The sequence below is a fragment of the Ahaetulla prasina genome, chromosome 1 (assembly GCF_028640845.1).
Source record: "Ahaetulla prasina isolate Xishuangbanna chromosome 1, ASM2864084v1, whole genome shotgun sequence".
Taxonomy (NCBI): domain Eukaryota; kingdom Metazoa; phylum Chordata; class Lepidosauria; order Squamata; family Colubridae; genus Ahaetulla; species Ahaetulla prasina.
Genome location: NC_080539.1, coordinates 53,417,736 through 53,445,158, shown reverse-complemented (window position 1 = coordinate 53,445,158; position 27,423 = coordinate 53,417,736). Strand labels below are relative to the sequence as shown.

The window sequence follows — 27,423 nt, the reverse complement described above, 5'->3', positions numbered from 1 at the left end:
CTGTTGGTTTGTCCAATGTATGTGGTGGGGCAGGCGGTGCATGGGATTTCATATACTCCTTGATTTTCTAACTCAATTTTGTCTTTGGGGTTTCTTAGGATGGTGCATATTTTTTGGTTTGTGCAGAATGCTGTCTTGATGTTATGTTTGTGGAGGATCTTGCTGATTCTGTCTGTGGTGCCTTTTATATATGGGAGGAGGGCTGTGCTGTTTTCTTGTTCTCTGTCTTGGATTTTAGTGGGGGGTTCTTTTTGGATTAGTTTGGTAATCTTATTTCTCTGGAATCCATTGGATGTTAGTACATTTGTGAGAGTGTGTAGTTCGGTTTTTAGGTGTTGTTCGTCAGCTAAGCGTTTTGTTCTAGAGATGAGTGTCTTGGCTACGGAGTTGATCTGTGCTGGGTGGTGGTGTGAGAGTGCATGCAGATAGCGGTTTGTGTGTGTTTTCTTCTGGTAGATGGTGTGTCCTAGGGAGCCATTGGGTTTCTTGTAGACTAAGACATCTAGGAAGGGAAGTTGGTTGTTAACTTCTGTTTCCATGGTGAACTGTATTTTGGGGTGTAGGCTATTGAGGTGTGTGAGGAAGTTGTCAAGTTTTTCTTTCCCGTGTGGCCAGATTATGAAGGTATCGTCTACATATCTGAGCCAGAGTTTGGGTTTGTGATCAGATTTTTTCTAGTGCTTGGGTTTCAAAGTGTTTTTGAAATATATATATATATATATATATATCCCTACCAAATATATATATATATCCCTACCAAAATCACTATTGAAACTAAATCAACAAGTCACACATTTCGTTCAGTCCAGCCACTGAAAAGCCTCACCACTACCACTGGACCCTGAAATTCAGTGGCATAGTCCTGCCATCCTAAAGGTAGGGCCAATGTTAAGTGTTGGGGAGGATGATGTTCCAAAGAAATGGCATAAAAGTCAAGGCAGAAATGTAATGGCAGAAAATACTATTTTCCTGGGTCCCTGATGGCATTCCTTAGTGGACAAGACCCATCGCATCCCTCTCCTGTGAGATAGGATGGGTAAGCTGTAATTGTGAATAATTATTTTTTTTAAGTTGGAAGGAAGGAAGGAAGGAAGAAAGGAAGGGAGGGAGGAAGGGAGGAAAGAAATGGAGGAAGGGAGGGAGGAAGGGAGGAGGGAGCAAGGGAGGGAGGGAGGAAGGAAGGGGAGGAAGGAGGGAGGAAGGAGGGAGGGAAAGAGGGAGGGACGAAGATCAAATCCTTTGTCTATAAATTGTTGGAACAGATTAGGAGAGAAACCAACAGAATAAAATATTTTAGTGTTTCCCCTTTGAATATATTCTACCTGTTTTCTCATCTCATAATTTTATTCATGGAAAGAATTATGCTGTAAATCTGGAAAACCCCAAGAAAATGAATTAAATAAATAAAACCACTGATGTTCCATTAGGGAAAAATTGGCATCATCAATAGCTTCTTAATGAAAAAGATGAATAAAGCAAGAATTTACAATGGATGGAAAGCTGGAAGGATGGACTTATATCACAGTTAAGTCCCAGAGACGACATATGCATGTTACAGGCCATCAATCATAAATGAACTGCAGGCAATTCATTAGAGATTTTGTAACAAAATGAAAACTGCAAGACAATATCTAGATATCTGTCAAAAGGCATTTGAACTACGTTAAGTGGTGGTTTTCTACACTTGTCAGAGATGTTCAGAAAGCCAAATATATATTTAGGATTGCTTTCAATGTTTTTCCTTTTAATCATTCTCCCTTATACTAGTACTCTCCAAAAGGTTTGGAACTATAGCTACCAGAATTCTAGCCAACATGCTGAATCAAGCATAGGAAGGTTACTCCGCCTGAATAGTATTAACATTGACTTGAATCAAGATAATCACCTTCTTTAGCATCCTAGACTTACTCTAATCCTCTCTCTTTTTTTACTATATCGCTACCAGTTACAATACAGTATGTATATATACAATTTCATCTTCCTTTTGTGTACAAAGTTCACAAAAAAGGAAAGTTAATCTTTGTTTGAAGAAGCTGAATATCTGAACAAGAAAAATCTACTCATTCTTCCACACAAAAAGTGAAAGAAAGTACATATAAAATAAAATGCAATAGCTTGCCACTTTGCATGTTAGCTGATCACTTTCAATTTTAGTCCTGTTCATTTTGTCTGGCTGACTGAAAAGGAACTGCAGAAACTAGCTTTTCCCTTATAGGACTTATCTTAGGGATGAAACAAAGAGTTTCCTCCAATAGCGGACTTAATATAGAAAAAGAAAACATAGCAGTTTGAAAATAGCAAAATTCCTATTATACACACAATACACACACAAACGTAACTGTATGTGGATATAGCCTTCTAAGCATCTTAGCTAGTACAAATGCTAATGATAAAAGTATGACTCTATTACTCAGTCTATACTGGTTGCCTTTGTTTTCCACTAGATCAAAGTGCTGATCTTTACATTTTAAGTTCTAAATGGCCAACTATTTTAAGGATTGCATTTGCTGAGATAGGTCTCCTGATGAGATGACCTATCTCATCTGAAATATTCCTTCCTGTTATCTAGAATTTAGGTTGTCCAATGACCTTCTCAAAAGTGTATCAAATTTATGAACCCCTGATAGCGACCTGTTTATACAATATATACTGTTTTTATGCACAAAGAAAAACTTTGGCACTTCAAGAATTTCATGGAAAGTTGTATACAGTACTTCTGTTTTTTCCCTCTTCTTCAACCTCTTTTCACTCTAGATCAGGGGTCTCCAACTTTGGCAACTGGCTGAGGAATTCTAGGAGTTGAAGTCCACAAATCTTAAAGTTGCCAAGGCTGGAGACCTCATATTTCCAGAAAATAAGCATGAAAGTGAAAAAGGTCAGCTCCTTTGAGATTTTTCCCCAGTATCAAAGATTTGGGGAAAGACAATTTGCTTCTCAGGTTGGATTGCTGGCAGGCTGACTAGTTGGATCCATCTGTTTCCTGTCTGCCTGTTCATTATAAGCCTGTACTGGACAGACTTCTGTTCAACTTCCAAATTGCATTTTGAATTTCTGAACATATTTTAATGCATTTTCTCAACAATATGCATTTTTAAAGGTATTTATTCTTCAGATACATATTTTAAAACTTGCCTATACCTTTTTGCGTGGATTTGGCAATGGAGAAATTCAACAATATGTTCAAGTTGAAGGATAAATTCTAGAACATGCATTAAACTAACTTTAGGAAATATGGCCACTTTGTTTTAAACTCCAAGCTAATGAAATCTCTGCCAGTGGCTTCTCTTCCTTCAGGGTTTTGCTTGCATGGTGAGACATGATGGGCCAAAGAAATATAGATGTACAGGGGAATATCTGGGAAGATCAGAGGCACTGGACCCTTCTAAAGAACTCAGGTCATATGAAAGACAAAATGGCTTTGAAATGGACTATGTGTTCCTATACCCTACAATATATCAGAAAAAGCCTACCAGCCATTAAATCACAGTCCTTTATCTTAAATTTTACACAGACAAGGCAAGCAATATTTTGAAAAGCCCAGTTCACTTGAAAGTTGTCAGGTAATAACACTCAGTATGGAACTGTTTGTGCTAATCTGAACCATTATTATTATTTTTCTTGTTGGCCAAATATTTATGAAGCATGTGTTTTCTTAGGTTGGACTTGCATAACTCCTGCCAGGATATAATTTTCATCATTGGGAGAAAACAAAATCCTTAAAAGCATGATATATGGATATGTTCCTTTCAGTCCTCTGTAAATAAGAGAGCAAAACTGCCTGGGGAAAGCATTCTGAAGGCTGTAGCTGCAAAATTGCTTTTTATGGAAAGGCCAAAAAATGAGGTGGATGGATTTTAAGAGTCCTTCCTCTCTGCCTTCAGCATAAAAGGAGGGCAGTTTGGCATCAATAATACACAAAGGTTGCCAAAACAGCCCTAGAACATCGTATGTAAATACTTAAAGCCTTAGCTCAGAATTTAATTAATTATATGTGAGGCAATTGATAGATACAGTATGTGTTTCCAATGGCTTTTGAGAGAGCAGTTAGTACTCGGGTATTTGATGACATCCTATTAATGACCTTACGTTCCGTCTTTCTCATTTATTTGAACACATCTTTAAAATAAATTTCACTCCATAGACAAAAAATGCATTTACTAGATCAGGGGGTCTCTAACCTTGGTCCCTTTAAGACTTGTGAACTTCAACTCCCAGAGTTCCTCAGCCAGCTTTGCTGGCTGAGGGATTCTGGGAGTTGAAGTCCACAAGTCTTAAAGGGGCCAAGGTTGGAGACCCCTGCACTAGATCTAATTCAAGGCATCACTCCATGGCCAGTATTGCCATGCCCCAATCTCCTGCCTGCACCTATTGTGGGAATGGTCAAAGATAACTATGGTTTATGCAGTTGACCAATGCAGTGTAGAAATCAGCTCTTAATCAGTGCCCCATCCTTGCTGTGTGTTTGCTAGTGAAGATGGTAATGGTAGAGATAGGAAACAGCTGGTTTATTACAGTTACATTATTAGGCCTTCATAGTTGAGGGGAGGCAGAAGGGGTAAAAAAAATTGGAAATTCTGCAATTTGAGATGGATGTGAGCATGGAGGCTAAAGATGCAGAGTCACTGGGGTGAGTGGAAGTGTCCTTTAAATCAGGGGTCTCCAACCTTGGCAACTTTAAGATTTGTGGACTTCAACTCCCACAATTCCTCAGCCAGCTTTGCTGGCTGAGGTATTCTGGGAGTTGAAGTCCACAAGTCTTAAAGTTGCCAAGGTTGGAGACCTCTGCTTTAAATTAAACCTGACAGATGTCTACATGCAGATTAGTGACTGGAACTTTGAGATTTGCCACCCAGAATGAGATACAATTTAACATCCAGCTTGTTCCAAGTGCAATAAATTCATCTGTTGTTAAATTTCTTACCATAATGCTGTGACAAAACCTGGACCATTTGTTAATGCCTAATTATTATTAAGTGGAATTCATAGCTACTAGAAGAAAAAACAAGGTAAAAATAGAAGCAGCAGGAAAAAAAAGCTTGTTTTTCATTGCAGAGGGTTTCACTGAAACTGAGATAAAGCATTTATCACTTTTTATTTATTTATTTATTTATTTATTTTGTCACAACAATATATGTAGGTATCATACAAAAAAGATTATATAGTATATAAACACATATATGAGTAAATATAAGGAGGTATAAGCATATATATAGGAAGAAGAAAAGAAAAACAATAGGACAGGAACGGTAGGCACGTTTGTGCGCTTATGCACGCCCCTTATGGTCCTCTTAGGAATGGGGTGAGGTCAATAGTAGAAAGTTTTTGGATAAAACTTTTAGGATTACTTTTTAATCTTCAGAGCCCAGAAGTGAAATGAAATATCTGAGGACATAATGCAGTGCAGGTCACCAATTCTTTATCCATTGCAATTTGTGAATTTTGCAGATCATGTTTATCTCCTGAATTACAGGAGACAACTTCTGCTTAAGTTTTACTTAGTGTGTAGTGTGTAGTGTGTAGTTCAGACCATTATACTTATATGCTACTTTCCCCCCAGTCTCATTTTAAATTAGGGCAAAAGTGGAGAAACTGTGCCTGTCTAGAATTTCTTGAAATTCAACTATTCAGCTCTGCTCAGCCCGGTCAAAATTATAGTCAGAAACATTTGGATTTTCACAAATTTCCCAATCCTGTTTTAAGGATAAAAACCTACTATATGACTCAGTTAAGGCAAGAAATACGCTCCCAAAATTGGTTTTGATTTATCTGTGAATGGGCTTATCCATAAACATATTGTAAATAGTAATACTTCTTAAAAAGTACAAACAAAGCCTCACAGATAAACCCAGATTAAGCATAATCCTGAATTTTTAACCAAAATGAAAAATGCACCACCTACAGATAAGCCAAATTTTTAATTGTAAAAATTAAAACATGAAAATTTTGAGAGTCAGATTATTCATTAGTGTTACATTTTTTTATAGTATTTTGTTTTAAAAATGCAAGGCTTGGCCTATCCACAGATGGGTTTATATACTGAACTTTGTTTCTACCTGCAGAGCACCTGATCAGTTAGAAACCAATGAGCAGCAAAAATGTTTCGAGATTAACATCTTGTTTCACCACCAGTACATCAAATTAAGATTAAAGATTTTTAAATTAAGATATTTAATTGTTCAGGAAGGATAGTATGGTCTTGGGCTGCTGTTGGTTTCCCAAGTGAGTCTATGATTTAGATCCACAAGCAACCCAATATCGACCTCCAGCCTGCCATATTAGAAATGAGACCAGAGCTTCTTTGTCCTGAATAAGAAAGGAGGCAACTCTCTATACTGGATGGTATATACTGCTGATATCTCTCCCTTTTATATTGATTTCAGCAAGCGGCACATGATTTCTATACAACTAATGGCAAAACTCTACAAGTCGGCACAAATGACCTTATGCCAAGTGTTATGCCATTGCTCAAGAGACAGAGACAGAATTGGCTCAATGCTCCTGATGATGGTTTCTTTATTGCTACAGAAGAGACCAGGTAAGAAAAAAAGGGAGCAAGAGCCTACATTGGGGGTGGTGAATCCAAATGTTGCTGAACTATAATTCCCAGCAGGCCTCACTTTTGAACATGCAGGTTGGAGTTGCTGAGATTTAGCAACATTAGCAGCAAGGCCGTCCCAAATTCTCTGTCCTCTTGAACCAAAAGCATTGGTAGCCCCTGTTATTTAGTGTAATTTAGGGGGATGGAAATGGAAAGCCTGAAAGCAGTTACAGAGTAGACAATTCTGTTTAAAAGTATCTTCATACTTCAAAGGCTTGCTTTGTAAAAGATTTTATTCTTTGGAGAGGGGCATACAAAGAGAAGGATTAGGATCTGCATGAACTCTTAAATTCATGCCATATTAGTTGATAGTGCAATTAGTTCCTGTGGAGAAAAGTAATCAACTACCCTCAGGGTCAGTGCTGGCCACTTGTCTTCTGAGACTTATTATGGGCCATTGATAGAATAATGACAAAAACAGTGACTTTGTTGGGGTCTCTATAGTATTATACTAATAAGGATAAAATCCCTAATTTTCTTCTAATAACTATTAATTCAGTCATTCCAGAAAGGAAGCTGTGGCTCTTTGGAAGCAAATGCCCTTCTATGTACTTTGAGTCTCTAGTGTTTGAGTCACAATTGTATGATTGTGTGGATTTTTATTCTTTTTAAGTTGCTTGCCGGAGCCTTATTTGGTTCATCTTTGTATGAAGAACCAAAGGCAGTTCCTTGCTTGGCCTTTTTTTAAAGCCTTTCCATTCATATTTATAAGCTTCTAGCTTTATCAGAGAAGATGCTTTCAATATGCTGATTGCAATGGGAAAGTGTCAGTTGTAATTCATCACTTGATGGTCTGATGGTGGAACTCACTCTCCAAAATCTGAGAGAAGCAGGTGGATTTAGTTTAGGCTTATATGCATCTAAGAACTTAGGAAAAATGCAGCTCAGCCTCATTTATCCCAAGAATCTGAGAACAGTTGAAAATTGGAATGTCATCCTCAGTGTCTACTTCATCATTTGTTTAGAAGAACTGACAGCTTCACATTTCTGATTCCTGCAAAAAAACCATCTGTACAGGTGGAGTAAATAGATTTTTAAAAATCAAAATATAACTGTAATCATATCCCATCCTCTTTTTGTGACTGGGTAGGTCAGTCTAAGACGGTTGAGGCTCAGTTTTGTGATCTAGTTTTAGTTTGGGTTAATCAATTTGAAGAAGTAGACAAAGAAGAATTTTGGTGTAGGTTTATTCAGCCACGTGTTTGTTGGACCAGGTGGTTCCTGATTAATTAAGGTGGACAGTGAAGTGACTTGCAGTTGGGTTCAAGTGATGATGGTGATGGCCTCTAGGGAGAGGGTGGTGTCTTTGGCTCTGAAGAACATGGTGGTGTATCCGCCTCATGAAAAAGCCAATCCAAAATCTTAGATAACTGTCTCTAACCTCTTTTTAGGGAGGTTTGTTGAGAAGTTGATCTAACTGCAGTTAAAGAGGACTCTAGAAATGGGTTATCTAGATCTCTTGTAGAATAGAATAGAATAGAATAGAATAGAATAGAATAGAATAGAATAGAATAGAATAGAATAGAATAGAATAGAATAGAATAGAATAGAACTTTTTATTGGCCAAGAGGGATTGGACACACAAGGAATTTGTCTTGGTGCATATGCTCTCAGTGTACATAAAAGAAAAGATACGTTCATCAACAATTCTAAGGTACAACACTTAATGATAGTCATAGTGTACAAATAAGCAATCAGGGAACAATATCAATATAAATCATAAGAATACAAGCAACAAAGTTACAGTCATACAGTCATAAGTGGAAGGAGATGGGTGATGGGAATGATGAGAAGATTAATAGAAGTGCACACTTACTAACTAGTTTGACAGTGTTGAGGGAATTATTTGTTTAGCAGAGTGATGGCGTTTGGGAAGAAACTGTTCTTGTGTCTAGTAGTTTCAGGCTGGGATTCAATATGGACAGAGGTGTGATTGCACTTGAAAATGATCTGTGCCAGACCTGAGATGGAGGTGCCACATCCATTCTTATGCTCCTTCATCTCTCAATAGTTATTGATAGTGTTGTCCATGGTATTCCTCTGGATTTGGTTTGTGGGTTTAGGGAAGGGTTAATCATCATCTAATTTTGGCATTGGTTCCAGTTGGTGTTGCTTGAAGTGGGGGAGATTTACTCTCTAGGTTTCTCCTTTATTGACTACCACAGGGTTTGACATTCCCTTCTTGTTCAACATCCTTAGGAAAATGTTGGATTATCTGCAGCTTTTTGGTTCAATATCATCAGTATCTTAATGATATCTCATTATATCTTCTGACCCCAGGTCAACCAAGTGAGGCTGTTGAGGTTTGATTCCAATGCTTGTGTAGATCTGGGTAGGGAGGAACCAACTCTGACTGAAAGTTAGTAAGACTGAATGCAGGCAAACATTAATGGCCATTTGAATTTGGGAATATTCAATCTTTAACCTTGGAAATGATTGCACTTTCTTGTTCAAGAGTGTGCAAAATCTGGGGATCTTCCTGAACTGTCAGTTGCTGTTCAATGAGCAGGTGGCAACTTTGGCCAGAAAGGCCTTTGCATAATTCTAGTTACTCTTTCCTGGCTCAGGAGGTCATAGTCACAGTTTGATAACAGAGGTGCACTATTCAGGGGATGCCTGTGAAATCAATTTGGAAGCATCAACTGGTTCAGAATGTAGCAGTCTGAGCAATTATGGGCATGCTTCATGAGCTATACAGTTACTAGTTTGCTTTCAGATGCAAATCAAGGTGCTGGTTATGACCTATAAAACTCTACATGGCATAAGAGTGATTATCACTCCTCAAATGGTGTCTGCCTGGCCAGTATAAGATGACAGGGTGGGCATGCTCCAGGTCCCTTCAGTCACTTAATGTCATCTATTTAGGTCCAGGAAGTCTCTTCTCAGTTGCAAAACCTGCCCCCTGGAATGAAGTCCCCCAGATGTACTTGTGACTTCCACACTGATACCATTCCAGAAAGTCCAGAATACCTGGATGTTCTGCCAGGTCTTGGATTAAGGTGGTTGGGGCCCTGGCAGACATATTTAGGGGTATAAGTATTTTTAGTAAACTCACTATTTCTTCTTATTCTTTATTACTTCATTATTATGTTTTGTAATTATATTATATTGAATTTTCCTATTTTGTTTAGCTTTTTTGTTCACTGCCCAGAATCAGTTTGCAGCTGGGTAGTGCTTAAATTAAATAAATTAAAGTAAACCAGTTACAGAATCGCAACCACCATCTAGGTTGTTTTGATTTCCTCTCTGGACCTCCCCAGCTGCTGAGCATTGTTCTTACTAGGCTGATGTTTTTCTGAAGTAAATACATTGAATGTGGGCACACACAGATCCCTGATCTCTTGAGATCCAGGGCAATTAGAGCATATGTGCATTTTATTCACTTGTTGTATGTCTAATCCAAGAAACACCAGTTATTAGTAATAAATATACGGTATATGTTTTATCAGCAATTATCATATCTATTTGTTAAAGCCTAAAACCATAAGAGGTAATAATGGGGATTCAGTGAGGGACTTAGGGGCATGAAGGAATCTATTTTAAAGGGAGTGTGGCCTATTTTTTGTTTTGAAGGCTTGCAACTTCCCTCATGGAGGCCTTGCAGGGGGAACGAATGGCTAATTTAAGGGAGCAGCCGAAGTAGACTACAATTGGGATTGGCAACTAAGTAGGCAGTTACTAAACAAGGACTACTCAGGCCTGACTTGAAGGCCTGAGTAGCCCCTAGTGACTACTCCTTAGGATCATACGTAAAAAGATCCTAGGGAGAAAGGAAGCTTTTTTACTATCCTATTTCATTCATAAAGCTATAAAGCAATTGCTTTCCCAATACGTAATGGATTCAGCTCATGCCATCACTAGGTATATAGTGATTTAGCGGATTTATAATCAGATAAATCCTTTACTGAAACTCAGACAAACCATTGCCAGCCATTGGAAATCAGTAGTAGCCAAACTGGCCACTTATTTTCAAGCCCAAGTTTACTATGTCACAGCCATATAACGTACAAATCTATTACTCTGATCTGGTTTTTTCTGGCATTGTAGTCCAGGGACATCACATTGTCACGGTGGTATCACATGATGTATCAGGACTCCCCCCATTCGCTAAACTAGGTGTGGGCATGGCCAGCACATGACGCATCTAGCCTATGGGCCAGGAGTTCACTGTCATAGTCTATTCTCGTTGGTCTTCTTCTTCTTCCTCCCCCACCTCCTCCTCCTCCTCTTGCTTTGAACAGGGAGCAACCCTAGCTGTTGACTCTCCCTACTGCCACATTTGTATTCCTTCTATTCTATATACACATTTTAAATGAAGGCCTCAGATAGAAAGTGTTTTCTGAGTTCTTAGTCTTGCCCTAAGTGGATGGATAGGAAATGGGTAAGGTATGCTTATTTAACTCGCTAGTATAGAATAGCATATTAAGCTCAGAATGTATGACAAGCTGCATTTAGTAATTCAAAAGTAGTTTGCCAACAAGGCACGTGGAATAATATTTTGAAGCTTTAGCCCCACATGCATGTATACACACATAGACACATATACAGAGACAGGGGGACAACATTTGGAATCCACTAATTAGTTGCAAATGTCCTTGTATTCTGATCTACAGGTGTTATAATAGGCCTAGTAATATAACTTTGTATTTTATTTTTTGTGTGTTGATTCTTAAGGTACTGGTATAACATTCTCAATTCTTCAGAGTGAAGGAGGGTTTGACAGCAGCAATAATAATTAAAAATAAACATAATGAGGAGAGAAAATGTGTGTGCATGCTTGTCATTCACCTGGTTGCTATTCCAACTTAACTATACACAACAAAAACACGGATAATGAGCCATTGTTTGCTATAATATCTGAAACTTTGCTTTTATTTTTTGTTTTGTCCTGTTTCTGTCAGGCTATAGGCCAAACCAGGCAACTAGTTGAGAAAGAATCATATAAAACTAAAGATTGAATGATAACTTCAAACCAGAATAAAGCCATATAATTACATAAGGCCTGCTGGATCACATTAAAAGTTCATCTAAAAATTAAGAATTTTAGAGACAAAAACAGGAAAATATCTATTTTAAACATTTTGCATTCAAAACTGAAATATAAAGTTCCTATTTAACCATCATTCTCCATTAATTGGTTTCCAATCAGCTTCATTTATTTTATTTATTTATTTATTTATTTTGTCACAACATCATACAAAAAGATTATATAGTATATACACATATAAACATATATAGGAAGAAGAAAAGAAAAACAATAGGACAGGAACGGTAGGCACGTTTGTGCGCTTATGCACGCCCCTTATGGTCCTCTTAGGAATGGGGTGAGGTCAATAGTAGAAAGTTTTTGGTTAAAGCTGTTAGGATTATGGGAAGAGACCACAGAGTCAGGTAAAGTATTCCAAGCACTGATGATTCTGTTGCAGAAGTCATATTTTCTGCAATCTAGATTAAAGCGGTTTACATTAAGTTTAAATCTATTGGTTGCCCTTGTATTATTGCAATTAAAGCTGAAGTAGTCTTTGACAGGAAGGACATTACAATAGATGATTCTGTGAGTTAAACTTAGGTCTTGTCAAGGCGACGGAGTTCCAAGTTTTCTAAGCCTAGGATTTCAAGTCTGGTGGGATAAGGTATTTTGTTGTTTTCAGAGGAATGGAGAACTCTTCTTGTAAAATATTTCTGGACACGCTCAATTGTATTGATGTCAGAGATGTGGTGAGGGTTCCAAACAGGTGAGCTGTATTCTAGAATTGGTCTAGCAAATGTTTTATATGCTCTGGTTAGCAGTGTGGTGTTTTGGAAAAGAAGCTGCAAAATTAGGTTTACAACTCTTAGAGCTTTTTTGCTATGTAGTTGCAGTGGGCTTTGGCACTTAGATCATTTGACATGAAAACTCCAAGGTCTTTAACGGGATGGGGTCGTCTGTAAGGTAATGTCCATCTAGTATGTACTTAGTTTTAGAGTTCTTTTTTCCTATATGTAAGACTGAGCATTTGCTGGTTGAAATTTGGAGCTGCCAATTTTTAGACCAAGCGGTTAGATGGTCAAGGTCGTTTTGAATGATAGAAGTGTTGTCTGTGGTGTTAAATAGTTTGACATCGTCAGCAAAGAGAACACAATTACTTGAGATATGGTCACAAAGATCATTAATGTATAGAATAAAGAGTGTTGGTCCAAGGACGCTGCCTTGAGGAACGCCACTCTTGACAGGAACAGGATTTGATAAAGCATTGCCAATTTTGACCACTTGTTGTCTGTTAGACAGAAAAGCAGATATCCATTTGTGGAGGGGTCCTGAGATGCCATAGGATGTTAGTTTAAGGAGAAGTTTATCGTGTACTACTGAGTCAAAAGCTTTGCAGAAGTCTATGTAGATTGCATCTATTGATTTGCCTTGATCTAGATTTGAAGTCCATATGTTTTTGCAGTGGAGAAGTTGTAAGTTACATGATAACTTTTCCTGAAACCAAATTGTTTGTTGGAGAGTAGGTTGTTAGTTTCTAAGTGTGAGGTAATGGATTGATTGATGATAGATTCCATGACTTTGCAGGTGACGAGCAAAGGGAGATCGGTCTGTAGTTTTCGACTAAGCTGGGGTCTCCTTTTTGAAGATGGGGATGACTGTGGCTAGTGACCAAAGTTTGGGAAGAGAACTGGTAGTGAAAGCTTTATCAAAGATAATACTTAGGGGTTCAGCTATATTAATGGAAAGTTTTTTTAAGAAATATGCACATAGACCATCAGGTCCAATAGAAAGCGATGGTTTTAAGTTGTGAAGAGCTTTACCAACGTTGTCTTCTGTGAAATCTATATGAGTTAGATCATCATAGTCATTGCTGGTTCGTTTGTGGAATGTTGGATATGTGTTATCGGAGTTAACAAAAACTGAGCCAAAGAAAATGTTGAAGAGGTTTGCTTTGACTGTTTCGTCATTGCATTCTTTGTTGTTAGAATCTTTTAGTGGTGGGATGGATCTTGAATCTTTAAGTTTACTGTTGACAAAATTATAAAAGGCACAAATTCTTCAGAAATATATGTTTAAAAGCTGTAAGGTTAGTAAGTGCTACATAAATAGCTATAATTCTAAACATTTCCTTGATCATATTAAAGCTTCATATTTGTATTTTTAAGTTTTTAAAGACTCATTTTTTTATATTGCAGATGCTGTTCTCTTAATTAAAAGATCATTCTCCCTGGCTAGTCACTCTGTGAATTTTAAAAAAGTAAAAATAAAAGAGCAGGCTAGGATTATGTAAGGCAGGGAGCTATTAATGAAGAAAAACCACGCTATGAACTTCCTCCATTCCTCTGGATACAGAGATTGTTTGTTCAGACAATTCAATCGTTATATCTAGTCTGGTACAAAAGTTTATTGGTACTTTTGTGTGTATTTATCTCTTTGATTATTGCCATATCTTTAATACCACAACCGAGTCTTATATAAAACAGAAAGAGACCCTAAGAAGAATCAGCATTTAATGGCCACAGTCTTGACTGATAATTTTCTCCTGCAAATCTATGACTATAAACCTCTTTATGTATTTAGAACTTTGTATTATATCAATAATACATGAGGTTTACTTATTGATATTAAGCAATAAGTAACCTATTGACATTTATTTGCAACTATAGTGCAGGGAAAGCTATCTATACTTGAAAATCGGATATGGGGTGTTTGAACACTAAATAGTACTTTGCAGTGTGATTGTTTCATACATTGACTGTCAGACATTCAGTACCATATAACAATGTAATAAATAAATCAAGTCATTAATGAATTAATTGTTATAAATGTTATATGTTAGAATATGGTGGCTGGCAGTTGAGGTATGGCTAGAAACTGCACACTCCCCTAAAGAAGTGGTTTTTAAGAATTAAGTTCTGTAGTACATTGTTTTACAGACATTTATTAATTTCTATATATTTGTAAGGACTTCAAGATACTATGAACACATTTATTTATTTAATATGTGTCAATTTGGCAGGGGTTGCAACAAAAAGCTTAGTTTTAGTTTCTTTGTCCTCATACAAAAGAATTGTAATATAGACTTATTTTTTAGCATAGCCTTAGTAGCTTTGAGACAACATGAATTGGACTTGCCTTGTGGTGAGAAAGATTCACTGATAAGAGTCTCATAGGTTGCCCACTGATGCCCACTGTCACAATGACAGTGATAATGAAATGATAATCTCTCACCTATGAGAATGGAAGTTTTTAAGAAGAGATTGGACAATCATTTGTTTGAAATAGTATAGGGTTTCCTGCCTGAGCAGGAAGACCTCCAAGGGCCCTTTCAATCTTGTTATTTTGTTCTGTTCTACTTGCGTTACTGTGAAAAAGAAAGGCCCTCATTTTTCATCTTTGACTCATAAATTCCATAGTAAACTTAAATAAGAGTCTCTTCATGATATAACACAAAGACTGGATTATACACATTAATTTTAACCAAATCTGGTTCAATTAAATGAGTTAGAAAATGAATAAGGGGAAAACCTCCATATTTCTCTGCCTCTATAAGAATTTTTTTAAGAGTGTGGAAATTAAAAGATACTTTTGAAAGCGCGTGTGCATACACACACACACACACACACACACACACACACAGGATGAAAAACAAGATAACCTTGACATTAGCGGGAAACTAAAAACGAATTCAAGTGAGAGTTGAAGTAAAAATTAAGAGAGGCTTTGTCTGCTATACAACAATCCTGTTTGTTGTGGGTATCTTTGTGTTATATTGGGGTTATGTTACTAGCAAATATAACAGCATATAAAAGACAGATTTTCTATTGTAATATTTATTCATGTACATCTGTCTCATTGACTTTGGCCTGTTGGCTACCAAAATCCATGCATAATTCACACGTTATGTATTACTTCAGGAAGCAATAGTGCAATATCAAGCTTTATCCCACAAACATGATTAAAAGCAAAAATAAGGCCTCCCTCAAATTCTATACAAAAAGAGGACAAAATTGCAGGTGTAATATGAAAGTACGTTTGGTGGAAATCCAGTTTCCTTCAAGTATTACCTTCTCAGAACAAACATGTAGTATAGGATAGGATAGGATAGGATAGGATAGGATAGGATAGGATAGGATAGGATAGGATAAAAATTGCAATGTTTTTGCAATAGATATTACCAAAGATGCCGGTATCAGAAAGCTGTAAAAATGTAATAACAATGATTTTAAAGATGTAAATGAATAAAAATTATTTAAAACAAACAGACAAACAAAAACCCAGTTTTTGAAAAGCAGTAGTCATTCAGTTAAAACCTGAGACTCCCATGGACTATTTATATGACTCATTAACCATGTTTCACATTTTAAAAATAAAATAATGGGTTTTTGAAAAAAAAATTGCAATAGTAATTCAAAAATAAAATAGATTATAAAGAAATTCACATAGGAACTTCGCTGTAAGCAATAGGTACATTTTTTTTAAAAATGTCTCTGTTTTATATTACTTTTTGGGAATTATACAATAAATTTGAAGGGCATATTTATGAAATCATATTTAGAGTTCCTAAGGAAGATTTTGATTGAAATGTGTTGGAGATTATATAAAGTATTTATTTTATAAAGAACTGCAGTTTTTTTTCCATCCCACTTTGTTAAACATTCAAATACTCACAGTAGGTTTATTGCAACAGCAGCATTCAAGAAGTTCTCCTTTGAGCATAAAAAGCACTGAAAGAAAAGTAATAATATTTCTTGGAATATATTCAGTCACAGAATGATTCTTATGTTGAAGAATTTAAATTATATTATTCTGGGAAAAATATGTAGCTGTATAAGTAGTGATAATTCATATTCAAATTATGAATGCAATTACAGGCCTAAGAAGGAGTCTGATCTCACAGAGACTAGAAGATATTGAATTTACTGTGTATTCCCACACATCAGAATAAGCATCTTGTTGATCTCCAGATGATTGGACTCCAAGTTCAATAGTCCATGTCCATTTCTCACACATTCTGAAAACCTCCTAAAGAATGCCAAAATGCTACTCCTATAAATTATGGCAGAAGTTTCAATCATATTAGCCTGCTTATAATTTTATACATCTCTTTATGAGAAACATCCCAAATTTATATCCATGTATGCCTAAAGAAACTTATTTTTCCTCGCTCCATTACATTCAAACTAGGATTTGCTTGCATTCTCCTCACATGAGTTTAAGTCTTGAAAAGCTAACTGTTCCTTGCAATCATCACTTTCCAGGACTTTAGTGAAAAAAGTGTCCATCATCCCACCATGAATTCTGATTAATGTTTAAGGGCATTGAACATTTATGTGTGTTTTTTGAGGAGCAGAAGTATGGATTGATAATGCATGAAAGCTGAGCAAAGCAGAAACAAAACAATAGCTTATTCAACTCTGTTAAGTGAACATTGTTAAGAACAAGCGGAACATTTTATTGACAGGTTTTTTTTTAATGATGATCGTTAAATTACAAAATGGGGTACAAATATGTGCAATAAAATATTTTCCAAGTCTGGAGACATTTCTCTCTTGTAGGAAGGATTTTCCTTTTACATCACTTGAATGTACTCTCTCTGGTTTGGTAGATCTTTTTAGCTGCTGTGTTCAGCAAATTCCTTCAGATATGAGCCCATCATACATCAAATCAGGAGCACTACTGAGATTCTGAACTTTATCAAGAGGACAGAGCTCAATCCATGAATTCTGCTAGAGTCTTCATGAGTTCATAAGAAAATGCTTGAAGACAGCTACAGTCACATGTACTATTAGATGCATCAATCTTGATATTTTTTCAGGTTTAATCAACTTTATGCACACAATTAGCACAGTACTGTATAAATCCAATGGTTATTTCAGTAGACTTTCCTTCAATGGGCCAGTAAAAATATGCCTAGAACAACTTTTGAATGACTCAATGCTTGTTTCATTTCAGTGCGGAAGCAGTTAGAAATCTTCTCACGGTAAGTGTCAACTCTATTGTGAACATATTCACTACAGCGCCAGCATGATCTTCCGTTTGATATAAGTCTGCTGATCATACCTTTTGATGTTAGTAAGAGTGGCCACAATGATATCACATTAGAGGAACACTTAATAGAAAATAGCTTTTGTTCTTTAAAAAATAGCTTTTGTCTCCAAATTATTGCCTTCTCAGTATATAATTTATACTCTTTATTGTTCTACCTTTATCTACAACATTTGATCCCTAGTCCTTGCAAAGGATTTTTTAAAGGAATCCTTTGAAGTATTACTTAATCTTGCTGTAGTTATTCTTGAACTTGGGTGGTGGTGGTTATTGATATCATTACAGTAGGAAATGAGATTCATCTGCATTTGATATTATGAAGTTTGCAATAATTTCCTTATTCATAGATCAGAATTTTATAATCTACAGCCCTAAACTAACTATTCTGGACATAAATCCTACTCAATTCAATGAAGCCTGTATTTCTGAAAAGAAACCTATATAGAATTGCATATCAAGATCCCAACTCTCAGTTTCATTAGTTTTCAGCAGTTCAGACAGTGAAAGAAAATATTGTATTGCATTAATATTATTTCAAATTCATTGGTATTTGTTAAATAATGCCTTTGAAAACACACTGTATTGTTCTGTGAGTGCACATCCAGATGCCTATATTTGTGTGAGTTTCTCTCAAGATCCAGAAATATCCAGAATTAGTCAATAAAACAACCAGAGCTGCAAAGATTATACTCACTTGTGCATACAAAAAGTTCCAATGTTTTTTCTCAAAAAGGATCATTCAACTTGGAAATGTCATTCAGATCTTGAAGAGAAAAATTCAGAATTAAGGTGAAAAGATAGCCTTTTCTTTCCTTTTCTAAGAGTGCCCATCTGCTCAGCCCTGCTTCACTGAGAAGCTTTAGAGTGTGCAACTTACTGTTACTGCACTTTCAAATCTATCTACCATAAACATTTCCCCTGATTAAGTGAACATACACTAGTACTTCTAGCGACATTGATTAAAATTGTAGCACTTCCTGTCTTAAAATGCTTAACAATCTTCTATATATGGGCTGATTCATTTAGTTATTTCACCATGAAAGATACTGAAGGAAGCTGTATTATCCTGATAGTGAAATGTGTCTTTAGTCTGAAAGATTCAAATATTTAGTCTGGTAAGAAAACAATCAGATAATTTCATTTATTTATATCCTCAGTGCTGCTTCTGCTTCAAAACATCAGTCTTTTAAAAGAGATATTTGGGGAAAAACTCATTCTTTTTAAGGTTTTAAAACCATGCTAGTAATTTTGTGGAAGCATTGGGTTTTTTGAACTTAGTTGTTTTGCAATCAGGCAATATTTTGCAGTGCCAAAAACAAAGGCAAAACACACATGTACACAAAGCTGTAATAAAGTACCAAGAAACTAGATAATAAACTGTGTCAGAGTGAACCTAAAAGATTAGGCATTAAATCTCAAGTGAAATCTGGCACATACAATAATGGAGGAAGGGACCATTTATATATTAACTGAAGTCCTCCAAGATGTCTCACATGAATATTTGCAGTTGCAATTTCTGAAAAAAAGAAATTAATAAGAGAGTAATGAAGAATGCCTCCTTTGAGTCATGTTCAATTCTAGATGATTTCAGGGAAGTGTTTGTGCAGTTTTCTTGGCAACAATTCAGAAGGGATTTGCCACTGCCGCCTTCCTGGATATTTTCAGACTTTCTGATCTAATCTGGAGCTTGAAGATTCTCTTGTATTTTTCAGGCCAAATTTTAAACAGTTCCAAGTCTGCCTAGTTCTGAACCCAAGCAAGGGTTTCCTCCATTCTCTTTATAATTTTATTCTGCAAAATATTTTTCGAATGTTATCTTTTTTCTGTGCAGAAAATAGCTCTGATAGTTAAAAATAAGTCTGTAATAATAAAGCAAAGAGGGAAGTATGCTTTTCTCAATGCCCTCCATACAGGTATCCCTAAATCCCTAAATGATTCTTCAAGCTTTTTTCCTTAATCACTCTATTCAAGGACAATACCTACTTTTTCACTAATCCATGGAAGTAAAAAGAAAGGGTTGGAAGAAACAGAGGATTCACTTATATGGTTATTGTATTTCTGGATTTTCTATGCAGTGCTTGCCCTAAGATTCCTGGGAAAGCTACTTTATTCATGGTATATTTTTGTATAATAAATAATCTTTAAATACTTAAGAGTTTTTGGAACATTGTCTAGAAAACATAGCGTTCTTCCGTGTCATAAAGATTCACAATATAAAGCATTGTGGGGGTGAAAAAATACTTAAAAGGGTTTACAATCTTATTAGGTTCATCATTCACTGAAACCCTCATCCTTTTCCTTGTTATTCACCTTTGTCCTGCAATTCCCACAGATCCATTTACTGAGACCAGTAAATAGCAAGAAATAAGCTCAGCACTTCACTGGCTTTGGCCTTTGATTCAGTGTCACACTGGAATAAATTGACCAATATAATAAACTAGTATTTTATGAATAAAAGGTAAATGCTTTAAATTTGATTCTTGAGTCTAAATAGACTGTAATAGATTCAAAATAGATTTATATTTTTGTTTATTTATTTTTGGTGCTATCAACTCATTGCTGACTACTGGCAACTGCCTGGACTAATCTCTGTAGTTTTCTTGGCAAGATTTTTCAGAAGTTGTTTGCCATTGCCTGCTTCCTAGGGCTGAGAGAATGTAACCGGTGTAAAATCACCAGTTGGCTTTGTGCCTAATTTGGGACTGGAACTCATTGTCTCCTAGATTCTAGCGTAGTACCTTAACTACTATACCAAACTGACTATCTCTCTTTTACAGCTCTCTGGATTTCAGAGTTGAATTTGAATACAGATTGTCCTGCAGAGCCAACTAGTCTAAAATTAATTGTGTATGGGGCATCCACAGGCTGTATATGTGGGTTTGTATATAAAATAGTCATGATGGTAATTACGGCCACATATAGAGTAAAGAGGATTACCTTAACAGAGAAATAAATTATATTATAAAAACAACCAAAAGGAAACATAACTTGAATCTAAAGGATGGAAGGTGATTACAAATCATCTCAAATAGACACCCATTCTCCCTAATTCATATCAATATAAGAGAAAGAGAGGAGAGGAAACACCATCAGGCTTTCAAGGTTATATTACTATTACCAATTTAGATAAACATTTTTAGTCATCCCTGGAGCCTATTTCTTGCTGTAGTCTGCTTCTTAGGGTTGACATCATGTAATCAAAGTCCCACCTCTTTTGTACAGGTCTCAATTAAAATGGGCATCGTTTTGATCACACAGTCACGGCCACTTGTTTTTAACCTCCTTCCTGAAGCTCCTCCTGATTTTATAAGAATTTAAAGAGTCACATTCCAGAATACAAAATGTGTCCAGTGTTCCTTGTTGTGAAGACTTTAAATAATACTCTTCTTTCTTCCTTATGCATTATAACAGCATAACTAATGGCCATGATAGTTGTGGGAGACAATAACACAGGTTTATGTATTAGGGAGCCTAAGGAGGAAACAGTGACATATAGAAAATAAATAGTTTTTAGCTTAAAGCTTTAGACCGAGTGCTTTAATTCACAGGAAAGATCTCTGTTTAGCTGCAGCTTCAGGTAGAGTGGGCCAAAGGAATTAAGGAATTTCATTACAACAGTCTAGCAACCAGAGAACCAACTGAGAAAGGATAGAGTCTTATAGTCTCTATATAGGGCATTTTTAAACTTCAGAAGTTGTAGGCACTATAAGAAGTTCAGAGGCTCAAATGATACATGATCAAAAATGAAGGATAAGATAAAGACATAAGGAACAGAATTAGCTATTATGTGCAAAGCTGGGTGAAACTTTTGGCATAGATTTTTCCTTCAGCATTTGGAAAAGATTAAAAAAATACAATACAAACACATTTATGCTAAAAAAAATGCACATTCCTTTCTTTGACTCCCTCTCCCGTGCTTTAAAAAAATTGCAATGTTTATTTATTTAATTAATTTATACACCACTAAAACGATTTCCAAAGAAAGAATAGTTCGTTTTTAAATTGTTATTTTTTTAACACAGACAGCAATTTTCCAATATTCTGCTAGATTTGTTGAAGATCGTCAAAGAGAGAAAAATATTCCCCGATAATAATGAAGTGGCTGTTCATCTATTTATATCAGCTTATTGTGATATTTAAAATGATGCTTGGCCATGGAGATAGTCTCCTGTGTGCTTGTTTGCCCTTGAATATCATAAATTGCAAACTATTCAGGCTGTCAACCATAGTAATATCACTATGGAACAAATAATGCCCTGAAGGAATTTGCTTTTGTATTCCTATTCCTTCCATGCTAAAATCATGTTTCCACCACTCTGCAAGAATGAAACAGTATCAAGAATTTATGGGACAGCATGAAATCTGTGCCTAGCAACATCTCTTAGATTGTCCCAGATTTCAAGTGCTTTCCAGATTTACAGGTAGAATAATGGTCCCTGGAGTTCAGAATGTCATTCAGTGTTAAACAGAAGATTCTAGCAGCAAATTAATGAACCATTTACTTCTTAAAATTTCACAGGATCTAAAGTTGGGCAAGGCCATCAATCAATCTGGGACCCTTAGCTTACCATCTCCAAATAGTTTTGACAAAAATTCCCTGGTGAGCCACTGCCAAGCATAATATATAACACTGAGGTAAATGGACCAGAAGATGGTTCAGATTCCTATAGCATGTTTTCTAGTCATTTCTATTCTGCATAAAGAGAATTGTGTCTGTTTTGAGGCTTTAGTCCAGGGCTGCAGAAGCAGCTTGATCAAATTGAGTGACTTTGGGGGTAGTCCAATCCATTCTGATGCTTGGATTTGCATCTTATTATGCTTACTTGGAGAAATGTCTCATGTTTACTATTATTGATTTACTGACTATTGATTTCTCCCTTTTCCCATCTTGATTATATACATGGGTCTCTAGTTAATAGTATCTGAAAAAGAAAGGCTAAACATGATAACCTGATAGGAAAAGAATAGCCAAAACAGACATTGCAATTTACGCCAGGCTAACTCTCTAGCATTTCAAGCCAAAAAGGAAAAATACGGCTGTTGGCAAAATTGTGCTTTACTATCTTTTGTTAAGAATTTGTATTGAAATGTATGAATGCCTTTGTAAATGGGATAAACTGTAAAACCCATTTCATTCTTCAGTACAAGGTGTTTGGGATTTTAAACATGACAATATGTGAGAAAAGAAAAGCTGATATTTATTCTTGCTTGTTTTGGGCTCATTTATTCATAGGATTTATGTGTTGTTCTAATCCAAAAGGATTCTCAGGGATTACACTGCTCTCTTGCAGTAAGAAAGTTAACGATACAAATGAACTAGCATAACAATGTAGTTACAATTGCTCTTACAAATCCTTTGGGATCTGAGGAACAATCAAGCACCAAGAAAAAAAACCATGATCAGGGCACATTACCCATAGCAGCATCACCCCTAGTGTTCCTTTAAAAATCCAGATTGAAATATATTTCCTAAAATTTAGCAAGAGGGAAGCTAATCTGATTTCAGAAAGTACATTTTTCCAAGGGGGAGGAACTTTTAACCACAATCCTATAGCTCCTAAAAGAATGAAAATAATTCCCATTAAGACCCAAAATGGATCATACTGATTAGTAAACATGCATAAGTGTACTATTGATTTCTAATAACTAGAGATATGATATTATGTCATATAAATTATTACACTTTCTATATATTCCTCTTGTATAATGAATATATATGTTGTTGTAAAAATTCTGCATGTAGCTTCTTCATGTAGAAATAGCAATAGATACTATTATTTTTACAGCCCTCTCTAAGTGGTTTACAGAGTCAGTATATTGTCCCAAATAATTTGGGTTCTCATTTTACCGACCTCGGAAGGATGGAAGGCTAAGAATTCCATGGCACATGTAATATAACGAGGACCCATATTGTTGGGGGCAATATGCTGACTCTGTAAACCGCTTAGAGAGGGTTGTAAAGCACTGTGAAGCTGTATATAAGTCTAACTGCTATTGCTATAAGGAGACAACTAAGGCAATAGTGATGTGCATGGATAGTGGTTCCATGTACCAAGTAGTTCAAAAGATTTACTATTTATTTGTTAGATTTGTTTGCCACTCATCTCGCCTCAAGCAACTTTTTTATTATGACACCCTCTTTCCCCAGACTAGTGTTGTGTCTTTTAATACCAAAGCACATGTGCTTTACATGTTCAAGCACATGAACTTGTATTTCTATACCCAAAGCAGCATGGTCTCCCTGTTCATGGATCTCTGAAAAGTATCTAATTAAATTAATGAGAATCTGGCAGTTCCTTGTCCTCTGGTCTACACACTTCAGGAATTCTCAAAACAACAAGAAGGGGCAACATGTAACATCCCCCCTATTAAAAAATGGCTTCTCATAAGAGCACCAAATAATATGTTTTATTCTTAACGGTATTGAATTAATGGCCACTGTAAATTTGAAAAAAGGATAAAGAAACAGGAAATTGAACTTCCAAGAATGGGGACCTATGCTGTCCTTAATTATTGCCTTTTTGATAAAAATATATTTCAAAGAGAAAATGAGTTAGATTCTTTATCTTTCTTCTTCCTTGTCATTCAAAGCTATAACAATACTTTGTCAAGCTGTCTAATCACAAATGGAAGGTTGAATATAAGTAAGGAATCCTACCATCCTATAGATAATCAATCCCTATTAATGAAAATCAAATTTAAAGAGCTCAAAAACATATGTGTGCAGGGATGTCTATACTGTTTGGTCAAAAAAGTCACAGTAGTACCACAACAGTGTGATTTAAACTGTGTGAAATGTCCAAAAATGGGCAAAATTTTAATTGTACCATCATGGTGCTTGCAAGCGTACTCACCCACATATTCTATTCTATTCTATTCTATTCTATTCTATTCTATTCTATTCTATTCTATTCTATTCTATTCTATTCTACTCTACTCTACTCTACTCTACTCTACTCTACTCCCAGAATTCTTCAGCCAGCTCCTAGGAAAGAAGTGAAAAGAAAATAATAGAGCATAATATTACGGAAAAAATGCAAGGTATACTGGTCTCCCACAAGACCATATTCCAGTGTATGTAAGGAGCCTGAGTAATGTCTGAATTGCAGGTGTGATTCAGGCACTATGCAGGCAGCTATTTCTGTATAAAAGAAATATCTGGTCTCTCCTGCAGTCAAAGTATTGCCAGAGTTTAGGGTGCAGTTCACTGCAGCATCTGACAGGGAATAGGAACCTGGCAAAGACCTGCCCCTGATCACTTTATCAATGAGATTGTAAATGAAGGATTGAATTTCAGTTTGTACAGTGAGACTCAGATCAGGAAAACACTGAAAGTTGGAAAGCTAAATTTAGTGGATACTGAGAAGGATCTGCGAAGGATCTGCATCATGTGGACTTGAACTTTAGAAATGATGAGGCAGATATATTCATGTTGTAGTTAGTAAAATACATTGTATGAGTGTAGAAGTGTAAGTGGCCCACTAAAAGCTTTATTTACCAAAGTTTTATTTAGCAACTTCAATCAATTAAACCATAAATCAGGTTATATACAGAAAGTATTAATGTCCCACCTCACTATTTTTCGTAGCTTAAATAGGAAGACTTGATTATAATATGCACAGTCTTATGCAGGCTGAACTTTAGAAATGATGAGGCAGATATATTCATGTTGTAGTTAGTAAAGTTATTATGTAGTTATTCTGTGTTAGGCTGAACACAGAATACTCCCATGGTATTTCCTCATCACAGTGATGGCACTGTTTGAACAACATACTTAACTCAAATCATATCTTCTTACTGGTAAGGTTGGCGGAATATAATTGCATTAATTGGATAAACAGCTGCCATCTGGGAGATGCATAATTCTTGCTCATATCTATTATGACCTTTCATGGTATTCAAGAATACCAGCAAGTCTCAGTTGTATCCAGGGGTGGGTTCTGCTTAACTTTACTACCAGTTCACAATGGGACCGCGCGCCGGAAATTGGCAAACGGGCCGTTTCCAGCCTCTGGAGGGCCTCCGGGGGAAGGAAGGCTGTTTTTGCCCTCCCCAAGCTCCTAGAAAGGCTCTGGAGCCTGGGGAGAGAGAAAAATAGGCCTTCCCCACCATCCCCCAAGGCCCTCCAGAGGCAGGAAACAGCCTGTTTCCCTACTTCCAGTAGGCCCAGAAGGCCTGAAAATCAGTTGGCCGGTTCGTGCATGCGCGCTGGAGCTGAGCTCGTGTGACCACCGATATGGCTATGCATGTCACCTGTGGCACACATGCCATATGTTCGCTATTACGGGTATAGATTGATGATGAATTCATTCATAGGGGAACCTTCTAAAAATTATTTCAAATTTTAAACTAATGAGTTCAACTGTAATTTTATGTGGTGGACTATTTGAAATTGGACAAAAGTAATGGATATTTTCTAAAATTTTGAGATATTAATATGCAATTTAACAATTAGATCATCAATTTTAGCGCTTTTTAAAATGTGTTTTATATCCAAGATAGGTGTGGGTTAGGTATTGATTTGAGACTGTATCATATTTACTGTTTTGTAAAAATTGAGATATTTAAAACATGTTACATTATTTATACAAGGATTTCAACTTTCTTCTTCCAAAAGGATTCCTCAAAAAGTTAATTTCTTTACATACTTTGAAATTTTGGTATTAGTTAATTGGTTAATTTAAATTTACTTAGTTAATTCAGTTAATTCTGGCAATGGATGAAATTATGTCCATGGGAAATTTCAATCATTTGGGGATGTTCCATACCAATTGGAAGTATGATGACGGTATGGAAGCATTATACTGTATTGCAAACTCAAATCTCAGAAAATTATTATAGATAGTTTTCTTATAAATCTTTTAAATCTAAGAAAAGCCCTGGTTGACCTAACAAAATACCTGTCTAATTCAGCCTTTTGTTTCCACTGTGGGCCAACTAGATATAGAAGTTTATCTGAATAAAAGTAGCATCTTCCAGCTTGTGGTCAGTAATAAATTCAGCAGCACACTAATCCTAACCACTAGCCATAGTAGCTTATACTTATCAGGGCTTAACCTGATACCATGAATTGAACCAAACTTTGTTAAATAAAGATGTCTTTCTGGGAATAAACCCTCTGAATCCGATTGGGTTTAGTGCTGCATATAAACACAGGACTTCACTATCAGTCAATTTCCTTTGTAATATGTTTCCTCTGACCCTTCCATTGATTGTTAACATTCCTCTTACAGACATAAGGACAATGTGATTATTCTTAAATAAATGACTTATCCCTCCATTTGTCTATTTTTCTTTTTCCCTACAGAAAACGTCGTAAGCAGTTTACGCGATCACAGCTGAAAAGAGCTTGTAGAATGCCGTGCACTTTAATTCTGAGGAAGGCAAAGTCCCTTATGACTCACAAAGAGACTCAAGAGAATTTGAGCAGCCATTCACAGATGAAGACACAACAGTGAAACTTCCTCTTTTGTGGTTATTTTTAAAAGCTCCGCAATCTACCACCACCCGTCCCCCCAATGAAACATTTCTAGAAGCTGGGCAAAAGCCTGTTGTTTTGCGTGTCCTTACAACACTAGGACAACTGAGGGCAAGTCTGGGGCTTATTTTACTAAGGAAGAAAACTCAGATTGGAGTCTTGCCCTAAATGCAAAAACAACTTTGTGATAAAACAAACAAGGATATTGAATGATTTACCTAAATGTCTCTTCAGCGCGCTAATAATTGCAGCCTCTTTTCTTTGATGAAGAAACAGGAAATGCCTTTTCTCAGGCAGATTCAGAAAATCTACTGGTTACTGATGAACTTT

General features: G+C 36.1%; 1 protein-coding gene across 1 annotated transcript in view; it reads left to right on the top strand.

Annotated features, from left to right (window-relative positions):
- Positions 1-27,073, top strand: part of MTA3 (metastasis associated 1 family member 3) — a 137,008-nt gene extending 109,935 nt beyond the window's left edge. The window contains exons 18-19 of the mRNA XM_058165244.1: positions 6,381-6,535; positions 26,923-27,073. Of these exons, the coding sequence (XP_058021227.1) occupies positions 6,381-6,535; positions 26,923-27,073 (306 nt within the window). The remainder of the gene's footprint in view (positions 1-6,380; positions 6,536-26,922) is intronic.
- Positions 27,074-27,423: the final 350 nt, after the last annotated feature.